The 17,711-nt window shown below is 44.6% G+C and overlaps 1 protein-coding gene across 7 annotated transcripts in view; it reads right to left on the bottom strand.

Annotated features, from left to right (window-relative positions):
• The window catches only part of Galk2 (galactokinase 2), a 114,970-nt gene that overhangs the window by 42,287 nt on the left and 54,972 nt on the right, over positions 1-17,711 (bottom strand). For 6 of the 7 annotated variants that reach the window (XM_015987592.3, XM_015987594.3, XM_006994069.4 and 3 more), the window contains 2 exons: positions 10,382-10,480; positions 8,808-8,960 (listed from right to left, as the gene is read on the bottom strand). In XM_015987592.3, coding sequence (XP_015843078.2) covers positions 8,808-8,960; positions 10,382-10,480 — 252 coding nt within the window. The remainder of the gene's footprint in view (positions 1-8,807; positions 8,961-10,381; positions 10,481-17,711) is intronic. The other variant, XM_076570575.1, reaches the window with a different exon arrangement.

Here is a 17,711-nt window from a genome sequence, read left to right as displayed (position 1 = left end):
GAGGGACAGGAAGAGAGAAGAGGGATTCTAGGGGGATTTCCAGGGCTCATGGATCAGAAAAAAAACATGGAGAGAGGGTCAGCCAATTGATTCTCCACTGTTCCTTGGATTTATCAGGTCTTTATCTCAATTTCTGACTCCTGAGTTTTTATTATACTGGAAGAATTTAGGTAATCATTTCAAAAAAGCTTTCTAAAAAACTCTTTTCTCAGTTTGGTGGTAGTTTTTCTCTTCTTTCTTTTTGTTGTTGGTGTTACTTTGGTTTGGGTTTTGTTCTGAAACAGGGTAGCACTGGCTGTCCTCCTGCCTCATCCCGCAAGTGTACACCACCACACCTGACCGTGGCTCTCCCTTTGTATCCCACCTCTCCGATGCTCTACAATCCAACTTCTCTTCAACCACACAGTACGTTTCCGCTGCCAATGAGATATTTCTTCAAAGCCCCTGCTAACAGCTTCCCACTGCTTGCAAGGCCAGCACAGCACTCGGGGCTCTGCCACTTTCCATTCCACTGCCCAGACCACCCCTCGTCCCTCTGCTTCTTGCCTGTAGCCTGAACTCTCTGTGCTAACAACAACACTGCAGTCCTGGCAGAGCAACACTCTACTGAACACACAGAATGACTGAGATTGACCACAGTCTCGAGTATCTGGGTTTTCTGCTCAAATTCAAGGAAACTGTCAAAGCCCCGAGAACACTGTGCCAACTTCTCTGCACACTCTACCACCAGCCAGAGAACCAGTTCCACACTGACCACAGAGTGACAGGAGCTGAAGAACGTGGGGAAGTGATGGCTCCCGGCCAGACAAGGCCTCCAAAGAGTCACTGCACATTTGTCTTCAAATGTCATGAGAACTCTCTGCTTCGCTGCTGCCCGCGCTGCCGCAAAGGGTTGGGGAGATGTAGACAAGCAAGGCTAGAACTCGCCCTCCCAACGTGACTTCCCATAACGCTGACTATTGGCGTCACATATTTCATCCTCCAATATAACAGACATACAATATTTCTGGAAAAGCTTAAGGCATGAAATATGTATAAAATATGAAGAATTTTGTGCCCGCTAAAGATTTCTGGTCACTTTGTTAATTTAAGAACATAAAAATGTGCCTCACTTAAAAGTATCATTTACGCAAGCAACGGTTATAAATCTCTATTGAGTTTGCTTTGAATGTTTTTAATTTTAGTTCAAATGCTCTACAAGACCCTAACTTTTAATGAATCTAAATCAATTAGTTTTTGAAAGTTGATGGTGAAAAAGAATCAGAGGGAGAAAAATTGAGAGTAGAAGGTACTGTCAATACTAAAGCAAAATGAATAAAAAATCACCATCACGGGTTTAGTGCACTTCCCTGTAATAAGAAGGTATGGAACAAACTCAGATCACAAGAGTGTTTTAGCAAGGCAAGGGGTGAGGAAAGTGCATGCTAGACATCGGGACTCTGGATTTCTCTCTAACGTGTCATTTTCATAACTCTCCTGGTTAGTCATTCTCCCCTACACCCAAAGCAGGTCTGTCCAGGCTAAATAAACATGTTGGTCATTTTTTACCTGAGAGTCTACTTCTTTATTTAATGAAACCATTTCCAAGTAAAAATGAAATTCATTCATGTGTTGCCAACAGTGGAAGAATGAATCCATACTGTAAGGCAGGCATGTTTAACAGACTCTCAGCTTATGTTCCTAAGCAAAAACAGCCCCACAGCCATGCCCTTGCGTGTGGCCTCTCATGACGAAGCATGTGGTCTCTTGTGGCGGGCTTCTCTTCACCCCTGTTCCAGAAGCTTAGACTTGGATTCTAATAATCACAGAAATGGGAGTTAGAGAATATCCTCCACTGTGATGCAATCTTTCACCTTTCTCTTTTCCACAAGGTAAAAGAGAGAAAATTCCTATAGTATTAGAAATAGCAGGGTTTTTTGTTTTGTTTTGTTTTTGTTAACAATGTCTACTACAATGTAAATGCTATATATAAGTATAGTATTGAAGAATAATGACAAAAAAAAAAAAACAATACATATTCAGTTCAGAAGCAATCACACCTGCTCTTCACCCAGCTCTCAGCGCTGCCCCCAATGCTCTCCAGTCTCCAGTGATCCCCTTCATCATATCCGTGGGTTCTGTTTAGGTACTCTTCCCTAAAGCCTCTCCTTTCCTGTCTCATGGTTCCCTTTCTAGTGCTCTGGCTTCTCCCTACACTTCCTCCCACCTAAGTACACATACTTACCATTTAGAAGCTATTATTTGCACAAGACAGAGAACATGCAGTGTGTGTCTTTGTGAGCCTGGGTTTCATCCACTTCCTTGCAAATGTGCACATGTACCAACACATTTTCACTACTCGTTCATCTGCTGAAGAGCATCTAAGTCAACTCCATTTCCTTGTCATTGTGAGGAGAGCAGCAATAAACACGGACATGCAGGTGTTTCACAGTGGCTACACCAGTTCACGTCCCCCCCACCAGCAGTGAATGAGCTTTTCTCTTTCCCCACATCCAAGCAAGCACCTGCCTTTTCTTGATGATAGCCAGCCTGACTGGGGTGAATTTAAATCACAAAGCATTTTTTATTTGAATTTTCCATGATGGCTAAGGATGCTGAATGTTTAAAAAGACATTTATTGGCCATTTGTACTTACTTGAGAACTGTCTGTTCAGTTCACTGGCCCGTTTACTTATTGGCAAGGGTTTTAATTTTTTTTTTTTTTAGCTCTTTATTTTAGATCTTTCTCCACTTTCTGAAGTATGGCTAGCAAAACTTTCTTCCATCCTGTAGGCTTTCTGTTCACTCTATTATTTCTTTTGCTGTGGAGAAGCATTTTAATTTCATGTAATCCCATTTGTCAATTTGAGGAAACTAATTCCTGTATTATCCGAGGTTCCATCTAGAAATTTCCTGCCTACATCCTACATCCAGAAGCATTTTCCCTTATTAGTCCCAGTTCATGTTCCCTATACCTTGGTCATAAATTAAGTGAGTTGGGTCTAGAGAGATGGCTCAAAGGTTAAGAGCACATATTTTTCCTGCAGAGGACCTGAGTATGGTTCCCACCCACATCACATCAAGCAGCTCACACACGCCTGTAGCTCCAGCTTGAGGGAATCCAATGCCATTTTTGGCCTCTACAAGCACCTGCACTCACATCGACACAGTCCCATACAAAGGTACACACACACACACACACACACACACACACACACACACACACACACAAAGATTTTATCTTTATTTTTTAATTATGTGGGTTGGTTAAGCACACATAAGGGCCAGGCCAGTGCCTGTGGAGGCCAGAGACATTCAACCTCCTGGAGCTGGAGTTACAGATGGTTAAGATGCTTAAAAATACCTTGTTTATTGACACTAAAGCAAGGGGAAAGTGATGCATTGTTTTTGAAGCATCTTCTAAAGACCTGCCCTTCCACAGTCAACACTAAATGTTGAATATTCTCCAAGAAGTTCATCTGCTTAAAATTAAAACCAAGTGTGACTCAAGAAATTCTACCATTCCATCTGAAACGCATGTCATGTGTCAACCACAGTCAGCATCCCCTTTTGAATGAAACTGAAGAAGGCAGACAGGAATCCGCCATCTTCTTGAATGAAAAATGATATGAAACATGAATGACAGGAGACTTGAAAGACAAGGAAGCTGTCTTGCAGGGTAGCCATGTCCCTGAATGTTACCAATCCTGTTTGCCAAATGACATGTATTTGTGCAGGAGAAAAAACTAGGAAGTTCATTTTTCTATGGAGAGGCATCTGGATTCTTTGCAATATGCAACTAGGATTAAAGATTTAATGTGTTATTTCTCGAAGTTTGAGAAGCTAGAATGAGGACAAATGATATCTCAACTCTCCTTTTCAAAAGAAACTAATTTTAATTTTAAATGGATGTTATATTACCTTCTTATATTTCCCCTTTAAAAATGAACTGTGGCTTTCAGAGTTCACAGTTGGGTAAGACTGATGGTTACTTTTCTCCTGTAGCAGCGAGCTACAACTAGCCGAGTTCAACATGTTTGCTGGGGCAACAATGGAATCAATGTCATGGAGTAACCAATCACCTCCCATTAGCTTTAAGGCTTGCTCCATCAGATCAAACACATCCTTGACATAATTATTGGGTCCAAGAACCTGAGGCTAGACAGGTCATAGACCCTAAGAGGGAAGCTACTATTTTTCTGCTGAATAGGCATAGTATTAAACCAATTCCTAATGATGTATTATTATATCCATAAATTATTGCATCTCTTAACACACACCAGAAAATGCTTCTTTCTGCGGTAGAGGCAATTAATAGAGACCCAGGATTAGTTAAGTTGCAGAGAATAGGAGACTGCAAAATTCTCAGCATAAATAGGACATCACATCATAGTCCTTCCTCCCAGTGCTCATTGGGAGAGAAGGGGTGGAAAGATTCTAGCAGCCAGAGGCAGTGCAGGGCTACAAGGAAACAGTGTTGTCTGGACACAACAGGCAGCAGCACACATGAACTCACGGCAGTTGTGACAGCATGAGCAAGACCTGTGCGAGCTCAAGACAGCCAATATCTCAGCACGGAGAGGGTGGGGTGGACATGACATCCCACCCCGAGTCAAGAAACTACTGGCAACGATAGCTGACAGGCAATGGAGAGTCCATTTTCTTTAAGTCAAATCTAAGAGTGTGGCCCCTGGTAGTTCAACCATGCTCCCCAGCGTATGAGCACACATCCAAGAATAATGGGACTTGAGGGTTTAGTTGGGGTTTGTGGATTTGGAGTGCTATTGTTGTTGTTTCATTTGAGTCAGTTTGGTTTGGTTTTTCAGGCAGGGTCTTTCTATGTCACAATGGCTGGCCTGGAACTTACTATGTAGACCAGGCTGACCCTCTGCTTCCCTCAGGGCTAGGATTAAAGGTATATACCACCACACACATCATGAACTCCATGGTTTATTTAAAAAAAAAAAAATTTAAAGGAGAGGAAAGAACACAAATATGGCTGGTTAAGAGATAGGGTGGATCTGAAAGAGTTGGGGGAGGGTGGTTACTGTGAAAATAAATGGCATGAAATTCTCAAAGAACTAATTGAAAGAAAGGAACTAGGCAGCTTTTAACTGAATGAAGTCTTATTTATAAGCAAATTTGGTTTTAAAATGTGTTTTATCTATATCATCTTGGAGCAATGTGTACCAAGTAGTCAAATTCAGTTGCCAATTTCAATGATAAAGCACCTTTAAACACATATGGAGTTATACAACTAAATTCCAATCACATTTCAACTGCATGTGATGGCACATGCTTGTAATCCCAACACTTAGGAGATGGAGGCTGGAGGATAGCAAATTTGAGGCTATTCTAGACCAGTTCTAGGCCAGCCTAGGCTACATAGCAAGGTCTTTAGAAGACATCCTCAAAAATAAGAGGTTCTGACCTATGGCTTCGCCAAAGCTTTGGCTATGCTGGGTGGTGGTGGTGCACACTTTAATCCCAACACTTGGGAAGCAGAGGCAGACAGATCTCTGTGAGTTCAAGGCCAGCCTGGTCTACAGAGTGAGTTCCAGGACAGCCAGGACTGTTTCACAGAGAAACCCTGTCTCAAAAAATAAAAAAAAAAGCTTTGACTACAAAAGACATGCCACTTCTTCTAGTCAGCTCTCTGAAGACATTCCCCAAAGGGCCAGGAACTTTCAGTAAAGCGTCCAAGACACAGCCAGCTCCTTGGATCCTTCCGGTGTCATTGGAAGAGAGCAGTCACAGCATGAACCCGTCACATGCATCACACTTGTTCCAGTTCGCTGTGGCTCTGGCAGAGGGGCTCGAATTCCGTGCTAAAACCCTGAAAATAATGTTGTATATGTTTGGAGTCTCCTTGGGAAGACAACACTTACTCATCAACCTCACGAGAAAAAAACAAATGAGTAAGCCTTCAAGGATAACACGGAAGTCTTCCACCTCCCCAGGAGGAAGTGCGGCGGAGCAGAAAATGTCAGTGAACGAGTACTACTCCTTCCAAATGTGTGCACTGACGAGATACTGTGAAGCTTAATGTGAAAATATTTTCCTGCATAATTTTAAGTTATCTCAATCTGTAAATTCCAAATTCAAAGATCTCAATCTTTATTTAAAAAAAAAAAAAGTTCAACCCCTAAATTTTCCATGAAGAAAAAAACAACTTTATTTTCCTAAATTGTTGTAGCTGTACTCTCCCGACTGTACAGCCTTCTAAAGTGGAGTCAGATAGAAGATTCTGAGGAGAGTTGAGGGACGCATTAATCTATGGTACTACAATGCTAAGTCATTAGAACTTAACATAGTGTAGGACTTAATAATGTAGTTTATTTAATACTACACCCATTTAGTAGAACAATAGTAGTAGTAGATGGTCATCAATATAGAGACCTACAACTGATCAAGGTGCAGAGAATAAAAGACTTTGGAACACTCAGCCCTGAATGGGACATCTGAATCACACCCCTCCTCCCGAGGCTTGGGGATCATTGCAGAAAAGAGGGCGTAAAGATTGTAAGAGCCACAGGCAGTGGATGACCACAAGTCAACAGTGTTTTCTGGAAACAGGCATTTGTTTAACATCTGTCTCTTGGTTCACATTCCGTTTTACCTGAGAAATGAACTACACACATCTCATTAACTTTTTATGTCCATAATTGGCTGCCGTGAGCCCAGGACAAAGTCTATGGAATGAAGAATTGACTACTCTGTCCCAATTATTTCTCTCTACCTGAAAATATTTTACAAGTATAGGGATCCCTCTACACACCTAATAAATATAAGTGCTACAAATTGGAGAGGGATCTCTACTTAGCTTAAGAATAAGGAAGTCAAGGACAGCTTCTTTGAGGGTCATTTAGAAATACTTCAAAGAGGGCTAAGGAAAAACTGTCCTGGAAATGTGGGAAGTCCCCTGAGAGGAGAGTGGTGTAACTGTGCCATGGTGACTGCAGGGGATGCTAGGAGATGCCGAGGTGAGGTACACCAGCCTTAGGCCTCACGGTGATAGTCAAGTATGAGAGGATGACAATTAATAAGAGATCAGAAAATGGGGCTGGTTCCCATTAGAGTATTTTTACTAGCATGGTCCAAGAATCCCAAACTGCCAGTCTTGGAATGCTGTAACCTAACACCATAGAACTTCAGCCTGGAGGCCTGTGGTCTGAGCCTTGGACCAGGACTGAACTATGAACAGCCAGTACTTCCCTTATTTGCACGGCGGAGATGGCAAAACTAGAAACTGTATGGGCAGCAGGTGAGGTACCCGGGCAGCCTGGACTACCCCCTTCACATGGCATGGATTACAGGCCAGGCAAGTGTATACAAAGAAACTCACCCTAATGAAACGGAGGAAGCCCAGCCCCACCCTCACCCCCGCTGAGAGTCCTGTGCTGTAGGTGGTCTGGAGTCACTGCTACAACCACTTCCTTCTTGCACTATACATTTTTCCCGTGATGGTTAAGAGTGAATTCCTCCACTGCCGGACAGTGCCTTTCCAACTACTGGCAGCTCAACTCAGTTCAGTACAAGGCTTCTTTACTTTACACCAAAGCAACGGGAAACTTTGAGGAAGTGGTAAACAAGGGGGGGTTACTTGATCACGCTAAATTTCTAAACCATCATCCCATCATTTGCAGAATGAGGGAGAAGAAGACAAAGGAAGATTTAAGGAACGGGGCAGAAGAGAATGCAGGAGTTGATACACGCCAATCTCATTGACAGAAGAGTAAAAGGTTTTCAGGGGCAGAGGAGAGGCTGAGCTCAGTGTGGACATGCTGACTCGAGAGGTCTATAATTCTTTCAAATAGAGACCTCAGACAAAGAATAGAGACCTCAGACACTTTGGGGACTCAGCTATGATGGCCTGAGCAGAAGATGCTCACAGGAATTCATCAGCACAGGGTGGGGCTTGCAGTGTGGACAGGGACAAAATCAACAGAAGAGAAAAGGAAGTACAGAGGAACTCCTGACCCAGAATCCAAACTCCGGTGTCCAGTCTGGTTTTTTTTGCAGGTTCCTGGTCACATCACATGCCGTTCTGGGTACCCTGTAACGGGTCATATCTTTGTCCTGTGTTAGTATATCGCATGGCTCCCTACCTGATTACATGCTCCCTGCTTCCGTTTGCATCTGGATTGTAACTCTACTCTCTCTGCTCCTGTGTCCTGGACCCCTTGCTATGACTGCTGCACACGGTCCAATGGTGACACAGTAAACACTTCCTTAATAGATGTAGGGCTTGGCTGCCAGAGGTCCTACACTTGGAACAGAGGCCAGCCTTGCGTCCCTCCTGGTAAGGTATCTGCCCAGCAGATGTATGAAGAAATCTTCCTTCTGAGCTCATGGGATAGCATCACATCTGTATTTTGAGCTATTGGTAATGTCCTAATGCCAAACTGAAGTGTCCTACGGGATGAGGGGAGGAGCCAGGCTGCCAGGATCCCTGTTGGGAAAAGAAGATCAGCTGCTGTCACTTCCCCAACCGTCTCTCCACCTACGTACGGGACACACTCACACCAGTTCGATCCTGAAGCGAAGTCTGCTTCTATTTTGAGCTGTGCTCCTCTCTTTCCCAGGGTCCCCCAGAAGACTCAGCTCTGAAGCTCGTCCAGTTTCTGAAGAGCTAGCACAGAGCAGAAGATGAGTCTGCTGGCTTATCTGTTTGGAATCCGATTGCTCTGGACCTGAAGACTTGCGGCTGGAGGGCTACCCTACAGTCACAGAGCTGCTCTAAACTGGGGGGGAAACTGTAAACCAATAGAGGATAGACAGGAAAGAACAGGCACACTGCAAGCTTCGCTGGCTTGCCACGTCCCTACCTTTGCAGCCAGCCGACACTCCATCACCCTGACGTTGAAATGGGAACTGGCTGCCTTGTTCGCTTCCACGCAGCTGTTGGCAATCACAAAGACGGCCCCACTGGGGAGTCTCACGTCAGTGGCTCTCAGCGGACTAAACTCTATTAGCTTGGCCTATTGGAAGAAAAGTGGCAGGGGAGACAGTAATTTATTGAGATTCAGGAAAAAATGTTCAAGCTTTTATGCATTGATTTTTATCTTAAGAAAGTCCTCTACAAAAATGTCGCATTTGTTCAGACATCATTTTCTGATAGCCAGTCACTGCACCAGGCGCTAGAGACGCAACAGTGAGCAAGGCAGGTGCTGACTCTGCCCTCCTGGAGTCCACGGTTGCTGCAGGAAGACATGAAATTATGCTCCCATGGGAGTCCGTGGGAGCACCGTGAAGGTTCAGGGTCTTACACAGATGCTTAAAGGAAGGCCCTCACCAAACAACTTAGTGCAGCCTTTGAGAAGGGAAGTAGACACTGAGTCCTGACCTGAAGGATGCTCGGAGACGTCAGGACGAGGGAAATTTTCTGTACTTGGAGAGGAAACAAACGGCACCGGTGTGAATGGAGCTCTAGGCACTGCTGCCCGGCTAAAGCCTAGAGCTTGTGGAGTGAGAGGCTAAGTCGGAGGCAGAAACTGCAAGTCAGGTGGTGATGCTCTTTGAAAGTCGAGAGAACGAGGACTCTCTTCAGACCCTGGACATGCCTTACACTAACAACAGAACTCCTGCTACCACATCTGCTTGCCAGTTCACATCCAAAACACCTAAAGTATAATTTTAGTGTTAAAACAAATTTCCTCATACCCCATGTCTTTGACTTAGAAGAATCAACAAAAACATATTCTTAATAAGAAGGATCCAGGTGTTCTTGGAAAACAGCCAAACCTGAAGGAATCTCATGCAAAAACTAAGACAGATCTTAAAGAGATGCCTGCTTCTATTTTGGTAATGGGCAGTTCACAGGCAAAAACCCAAACCTCTGCCTTGCCTGAAGGAGCTGATAGCCAAGAGGAAGTGGTATTGAACCGAAGAATTTATTCCTGGCCTGCCATCAACATTCTTCCTCCCACCGCCAAAGCCCCAAAAATGTTGACAGAGAAAAATGACACCAAAGAGTAATTTACAAAAAGAGGGGTTATGCATATATGTGGTAAGAGAACGAACATTTGGGTTTAAAGCCAACGTGAGATTATGAAACACCACAAGATGAAGTGATTTCATGCAAGGTCAGGAAGGGAGGTCCCGAGGAGGGAATTGAGAAATCTCGTCTTAGCAATGAGATATGGGGGGAGGGGAGGGACATCTAGACACATGAGAAAAGTAAGTTTCAAGTGTGATTCTGGATGCTTAAGGTAGAGGGAATCAATATGAAAAGAGTACATTCCCTACTGTCAGCCCTGACTTACAAAAGAGTTGGACAACGTTCTCCAGCAGAGACTGAAAGACCAGACTTCCCATAACCACGCGTGCTGGGGGCTGCAGGCCTTCCCCTCCAGAGATGCTTTCCCAAGTTGAAATTTCCAAATGGCTCAATGCTACTTACAGTTCCTTCTTCTGCAAGAAATGAGATGGACTGGTCCATGCCTCCTCCTTCGGTGCCTATGTAACGCTCGCTCTTGGCACAGATCTCTGCAAGTTCCACCTGGAAAAGCAAACATCCATTCGTACTGGGATATAGTTATAGCCTAGTTTTCATGCCAGGTATGTCAAATAGGTTTGAATTCCAGTACCAACTCTGGTCAGTTACATGGCAACTGCAGAGAGCAATGTGCTCTTCACAGCAGTTCTAGACTACCATTGAACCCAGGAGGAAAACTTAGCAAGATCAAGCAACCACTCCATAATGGGTCTCGATTGAGAACAGAGCACTCGTGCTGGTTTTTGTACCCCTCAAAGACTCTACAGTTCAAGCAGTTTTCCTCATCTTTCTGTTGACACTGCCTCTGTCCTCTGGCACTAATTCATTTGCCTTTGTCTCCAAAGAGTAACTATGCCAGTGCCTCCAAAGCCAAAGCAGGGCCAGAGTCTCCAAGCCAAATGTAATGCTGCCTCTCTGGCATGTCCGTTAAGTGCAAGAACAGAACTTCTCACTCTAGGTACAACCATGATGAAGAAACGTGGATGAAGAGGCATGGTCCATACTGAAAATGCTAAGAGATCATTAGTTGTTCCTTATTGATTAATATGATAAATTCAAAATTTTCATCTTGCATCCAAAGCCTTCTAACCTTACAACCAAACTGAACATGAAATTGGATTATTTACCATTGTTTTTAAGTAGAGGTGTCTTCTTGACCATCTCACACATATTTATACAACCTGGTGCCACTTCCTGCCTCCTATACAAATCCTATTGCCATTCAATATCCAGATCATTGGCCATATATGAGCAAGCTGACCAGTCAGATTCTCTGCCATCATGGAGGCTTCCTGAAATGCTGTGCCCACTCTGGTGTCCTGTTTCTCTCAACCCCTGAAGCTCTGACAGTGTCATCTAGTGACCCACAATGCTATCTGGTTGTTTGTTTGTTCTTCTGAGGTTTAATTCAGGACTTTATTTCTCACTTATTCTATTAGATGTTCAGGGTGATCACACCAAAACACTGGTACACTACAGCCTTCTCTTGCCCACTTGCTTACCTACATCTTCTTGACATGGTGCACAAGTTCTTCAACGACTTAGCTCTCTGATCTCCCCTCCAGCCTGTTCTCCTACTGTCCCCACAAGCCCTCCAGTCCAGAAACAAGGGACCAATGCTGCTCTTCCTGACTGCCCGGCACTCACCTTTCCTCAGGACTCTTCTATCCCTGTTTCAACAACTCAGCACCCTGAAATTTACACACGCCACAGAATACCTCTCTGCTCTCCCTACTTGTAACACTATGATCACTTTGAGTCATGCTTTAAGTGGGTTTACATGTCTCTCTCCAGCAGACTATGGGAGTCCATGTAACACCTATTCCACAGTCCACTTAAGTAGTCCAGCCTGGATCCGGGTACTTATTACTGGTCCTTGACTGTATCATGTTTCCACTTCATCTCTTCTCCTCAAAAAACTTTGAGTCTGGGAGAGCTAAGCTGTGGTGTTTCCTCAGTACCGTTGCCAGGTATGTACTGAAAACTCCATAAACTGCTGCTGCCGCCTTCCCTCCTGAGAAGAGATGCCCAAACACTGTCTGACAGCCTCAGCAAGTGTCTGTCAGCCTCAGCAAGTGTCTGTCAGCCTCAGCAAGTGTCTGTCATGGCTCTCCTTGGTCATGTGGCTTCACCAACATTAACTTTGCCTTGTGACATGAGGTAAAACTGGGATTTTGGCATCAAAGGCATTGCACATGACCTGATGGTACACACAGCCAGTGGCCTGTCCATAATAGACACATTAAAAATAAACTAGTGACCGAAAGGTCAAAACACTTGTACTTAAAATGCAAAGAACCAACACGCCCAGATGAAGCACTTCCTACAGCAGTCTGTGAGTAGGGTAAGAGTCTGGCTGCCAACCTCGCTGTGACCTTGGCTTAGAGTCAGCTCCTTGATGCCGCAGAGTGTATAAAGAATCTGCCACAAACCTTCACCTCCCCGTGGTACAGAGGAGGATGGTGAAACTCGGGGACTCATACTGGATGTGGAGAAGCTAGAATCTGAGCTTCACCCATCTGACCCTGAAGTCCAAGTTCCTTTCACACTGAGTGGCTGCCCCCAAATAGGGCTAATCTAACCACTGTTCAGCCTGCTGTAAGAGGATGTGAAAAGACAAATGAGCATCACCAAAATTTTAATATTCTCCTTTTTATGAGGAAAAATATTAGAGCACTGAGAAGTATTAATGACTTGTTTATAAAGCTCTTAAAGGGGGCTGCCAAGATGGCTCACCAACAAAGGCACTTGTCACCAAGCCTGACGACTTGAGTTTAATCCCTGAGACCTACAGGGTAGAAAGAAAGAACTGACTCCTACAAGGTTTCCTCTGACCTACACATGCACACACTAAATAAATAAATATGTAAAGCACTTACAGTATGCCCTTGTATACTCTAACAGTTATAAGATGTTCGTGTGTGTGTGTGTGTGTGTGTGTGTGTGTGTGTGTGTGTGTGTGTACAGAATTCAGAGTGACACCTTCATGTCAAGGAGAGCCTACCCATAGGGAAGGCGCCATTCCAAAACTTGCTACTGCTGTGTCTGGCAAATTCTAACCCAACAGTTGTAAGTGGTAAGAAAGAAAGAAAATGAAAAGGAGTGAAGAAAATTAAGGAATGAATTAAAAGATAAAGGCTGCCCTCACTGACAGAACCTTAGGTTACACAAAGAAACTACAGTGGAAAGAGTCCAGTTCCAGAAGCCTCCCGACCCTTGGCTGAGTCAGAACTCCCCTTCCAACCAGCTGTGTGATCTCAGGTAGATGCTTCACTTTTTCCAGTTTCTAGTTCTCATCTGCTATTAACAATAACAATAGCATTAGTAACAGAAGATTTACTGAGCACTTACTATGTGTTAAACACTGCTCCAGTGACTTTGCCTGAATTACTCACTTCTCAGAATCCCATAAAACAGATGCTTCTCCATTTTGCAGGCAAGGAGACTGAGTCATTTGTTGGGCAACATTATACTGGAAGTTATTAAAGCTAAATAAATCTATACTGAAGAGAAAAATAATGCCCTCCAAGCCACGGGATTACTGTGACGATCCTAAAACTTAACTTTAAATGACAAGTAAGACCAGTGTTCTAATGCAACATGCAAGTGTTGACAAGTGTTGATGTTGTTATTTTCACAAATGAAGAAAGCATCATTTGATTTACACAAGCAGATAGCTAAAATTGAAGTCAAATACAGGATGTTTCAAAGATGTTCACGGAAAGAGAATTCTAAAGATTCTGCAAGTCTCAACAACAATGAAGAGTAACGGACCATAAGGAGAACAGAAAAGTAGGACCCCACGCAAGCCATCTCTGTCCACCTGCAGAGCAGGGAGGCCCCCCCCCAAAAAAAAAAAAACCTGTGTGCCTGAAAAATTCAACAGTGGGCCCACCCAATAGCTGGCTTCCTCGGGGGCCCTAGCTCTGAGGCCCCAGTACTAAAGGGAGGCGGGTGGGCAAGTCCTAGATGAGTAAAAGATATAGAGACTAGAAACAAAGGCTAAGAGAAAGCCAGATGACTTGAGGAAAACGTCCGCTTAAGTCGGACAGCAAACAGAATTAGTCAAACCGGAGACTACAACCTGAGGTCACGGAGTCATCCCTGGAGCGGCACCGAGAACCCGAGCCATCCCGGCCAACTCAGGGTCCCGTGCAATCTGCCCAGGTGCTTTCCATTCTATAAGATGCTGGAAACAGAGTCATCACACATCTTCCAAGAATTTAATCAACCAGAGTGGCTCACAAAGGCACTGAATTGGTGCTTCCAACTTCTGAAGTTGTGTATAATTTCAGTAGATGTCACAAAATTAAGAAGCTGTCAAAAAGCATGTTAACAGGTGTGGGGGGGCAGAGAATGAGCATCCTGGAGGTAACCCAGAGGAAAGTGAACTCAAGGACCCAGTTCTGTGCAGTAAAGGGAAAAGTCACATTTCTAACACGTATGAAGCGTCTGAACTTTTCTGATTTCTCTACACCCACAAGTACATACAGCCTAACAAGCAGAACCAGCAAAGCTGGAGCCTATGGAACTTTCTCTCCCTCCACAGCTCCCTCTGCTCTTATAGCTATGGCCTTCAGGAGCCAGGGTTCCTCTCAGCTAATCTCTAATGGCATTTGATTTTTCTCCCTTGTCCTTAGGGAGAGCAACTGGACTGTGGACGCTCTGCTAAGCTGTGGGTACAGGGGAAAGCCAGAGTCTGCCCTCGAGAGGCCAGCAACACTGATCTTATCTGCAGATCTTCAAAAGAAGACAGAACTCTACAGTGCTAGACAGCTTCTACCTCCCCTGCCTCCAGTCAGGTCTCCAGTCAGCTCTCCCTGCCTCCAGTCAGGTCTCCAGTCAGCTCTCCCTGCCTCCAGTCAGGTCTCCAGTCAGCTCTCCCCTGCCTCCAGTCAGCTCTCCAGTCAGCTCTCCCTGCCTCCAGTCAGCTCTCCCTGCCTCCAGTCAGCTCTCCAGTCAGCTCTCCCTGCCTCCAGTCAGCTCTCCCTGCCTCCAGTCAGCTCTCCCCTGTCTCCAGTCAGCTCTCCCCTGCCTCCAGTCAGGTCTCCAGTCAGCTCTCCCCTGCCTCCAGTCAGCTCTCCCGTGTCTCCAGTCAGCTCTCCCTGCCTCCAGTCAGCTCTCCCTGCCTCCAGTCAGCTCTCCCCTGCCTTCAGGCTGCAGTCTGCTGAGAGGGCTCCCAGGAGAAAGGACCAGTATGCTTCCCTAAGACTGACAGGAATGTTAGGAGGAAGAGGAAGGCAGGAACTCTTAAGCCCCCGCCCCCTTCCTCACTTCAAACATGTTCTCACTTCCTGCAGGCCTTCCCTACCCTTCACAACACTGGGTTCTTATGGGGACGACTATTATCAAACTCTTCCCCAAAATGGCAAACCCCTGGGCAGTAGCTTTTCATGACCTGATCCCAGGGTGTGTCTTAAAAAAGCGGATGTGAACTGCTTTGTTTTGTAGCATGGCTCACTGCTGTGCTCCCATCTGGAGACCTGTCTAGGTGCTCCACAGAAAACAACAGCACCCGGAAGCCGCTTGAATTTCTTTTTGAAAGATGTGACTGCTAAGTCTTCACCTCTAATACAGAAAGAGGAAACTTAACTTCTGCCTTTTTTTTTTTAACTACATGAAAATTTGTCTGAGGATAATGGCAGCTAATTCCCAAAGTGAGCCTAGCAGGTAAAACTGATCTTGGCAGTCAAGGCTGAAATTTTCTACACTGTAATAGAGAAAATGGAACAAGGAGATCAAACATTAAACAATTAGCATCCGGAAGCAAACACAAAGGATGTTTCACAAAAGTAGATCCAAAACCCTGCTGAAGTCTAGAGCCATCACCGGCGAGTGAGGATGTCACAGACACCGCACCTGCACTCTCGGGGGAGAGCATGAGCTAAGGAACCCAGAGGAGGGTCTAGCTGGAGTGTGCAGCTCTGAAAACATCCAAGGTGTCTTGTGAGGACAGAGGAAATCTCAGAGCTGGCTCCCTCCAGAACTGATGAAAGGAAGAAAGACACCCTTACTTCCCTGAGCTGTTGGCCAGAAGGGTGGATGCACTGTGGAGAGACCCAGATTTGGAGAAGAGGCCATCAGCAGTAAGGCAGGGTACAGAATTGTATGTGGGAGGGTTTGAGTTTCTAGGCCCATGGAGATCCCAAGGAAAGGTCTATTCCCAGATTTCACCCAGATCAACTATCCCTGCCAGGACTGGATGAAGAGGATCTTGTTGGTATATGCTGTGCACAATCTTAGCTATTTTTCCAAATGATGTCTGTGGGAGTACACGTGCATGTACCAAAGGCCGTAACATTACCATGACCTGTGCAGTCATGAGATGCAAAAGGAGGAGCCTAGCGCCCTCTGTCACTCACTGCATTCTTCAGGTGCAGCCTACGGCACTGGGGAAATAGTCAGAAGTGCAGATCCTCAGGCCCATCCCAGAGCTGCTGAACTGGCAGTGCACATTAATTTGAACAGCCCCTCCTGATGGCACAGGTCTGGGTTCCCAGCTACTCTGGAGACAGAGCCAAAAATCCTGAAAACTCAAGATCTGACTGGACTACAGAATGAGTTCAAGGCCAACCTGGGCAACTTAGTGAGACCCTGTCTCAATATAAATTTTTAAAAATAAAAAATGAAGAGAACATGGAGGCTCTAATATGGCAGTGGAGCTAGAGTGAAAAATCTATGTCCCAGGCTCATCCCCCAGTGCAGAAAGGGATGGTGGGAGAGGAAAAGGAGGAGGGAAGCACAAGACTCCTCCAAATGATATCTTGCACTATGAGGCTTTCTTTCTTTTAAGATTTATTTATTTATTTATTTATTTATTTATTTATTTATTTATTTATTTATTTATTTATTTATTATGTATACAGTGCTGTGACTGCATGGCCAGAAGAGGGCACCAGATCCCATTACAGATGGTTGTGAGCCACCATGTGGTTGCTGGGAATTGAACTCAGAACCTCTGAAAGAACAGCCAGTGCTCTTAACCTCTGAGCCGTCTCTCCAGCCCCGAGGCTTTCTTGATAACTGAGTAGACAGGAAGAATCACATGCAGGAGGGGAAGGAAGCTAACAAGACTCAAATGTCTTCTACGGGCAGACCCTATACATGCCAGCTCGTTTAATTTCCTAACGTCAGAACTGTAGTCACCATATCCCAGAGAAGGAAATGGAGGCTCCAACAAGTCAGTAAACTAACCCAAGCTAACACACAGTGACAAGGAGGCCTGGGCCCAGCTCATGAGCACACAGGGCACTCCGAGTCATCGCAACTGAAGTTCACTTAATGGACTCAGCAGGTTCTAGTTATATACAGTATATGTATATATACAATCAAATAAAAAGAGGTTACCGATTTGGAGTAGGGGTGACATGGAGGGCTTGGAGGGAGGGGATATGAGAGGGGCTGGGGGGAGGAAAAGGATGGAAGGGAAGTGATATAATTGTATTTTAATTAAAATGCTTAAAAATTTTTGCTGTGAACCTCATACCTTTTATTTAAAAAAAACAATAATTCGTGTATTTTGATCATGTTTTTCAAAAAAATTTTGCTGTGAACCTCATACCTTTTTATTTAAAAAAAATAATAATTCATGTAATTTGATCATGTTTTCCCCTCCCCAACTCCTCCCAGATCCTCCTCACCCAACTTCATGTTCTCATTCTCTCTCAAACAAAACAAAAACAAACAAAAAACAAGACAAAAAACACAAAAACAAAATAAAACAAAAAGCCCACCA

This window comes from Peromyscus maniculatus, chromosome 4 (genome assembly GCF_049852395.1).
Source record: "Peromyscus maniculatus bairdii isolate BWxNUB_F1_BW_parent chromosome 4, HU_Pman_BW_mat_3.1, whole genome shotgun sequence".
In the NCBI taxonomy this organism is placed as follows: domain Eukaryota; kingdom Metazoa; phylum Chordata; class Mammalia; order Rodentia; family Cricetidae; genus Peromyscus; species Peromyscus maniculatus.
The sequence above is the reverse complement of the archived record's forward strand: the minus strand, read 5'-3'. Positions and strand labels throughout refer to the sequence as shown.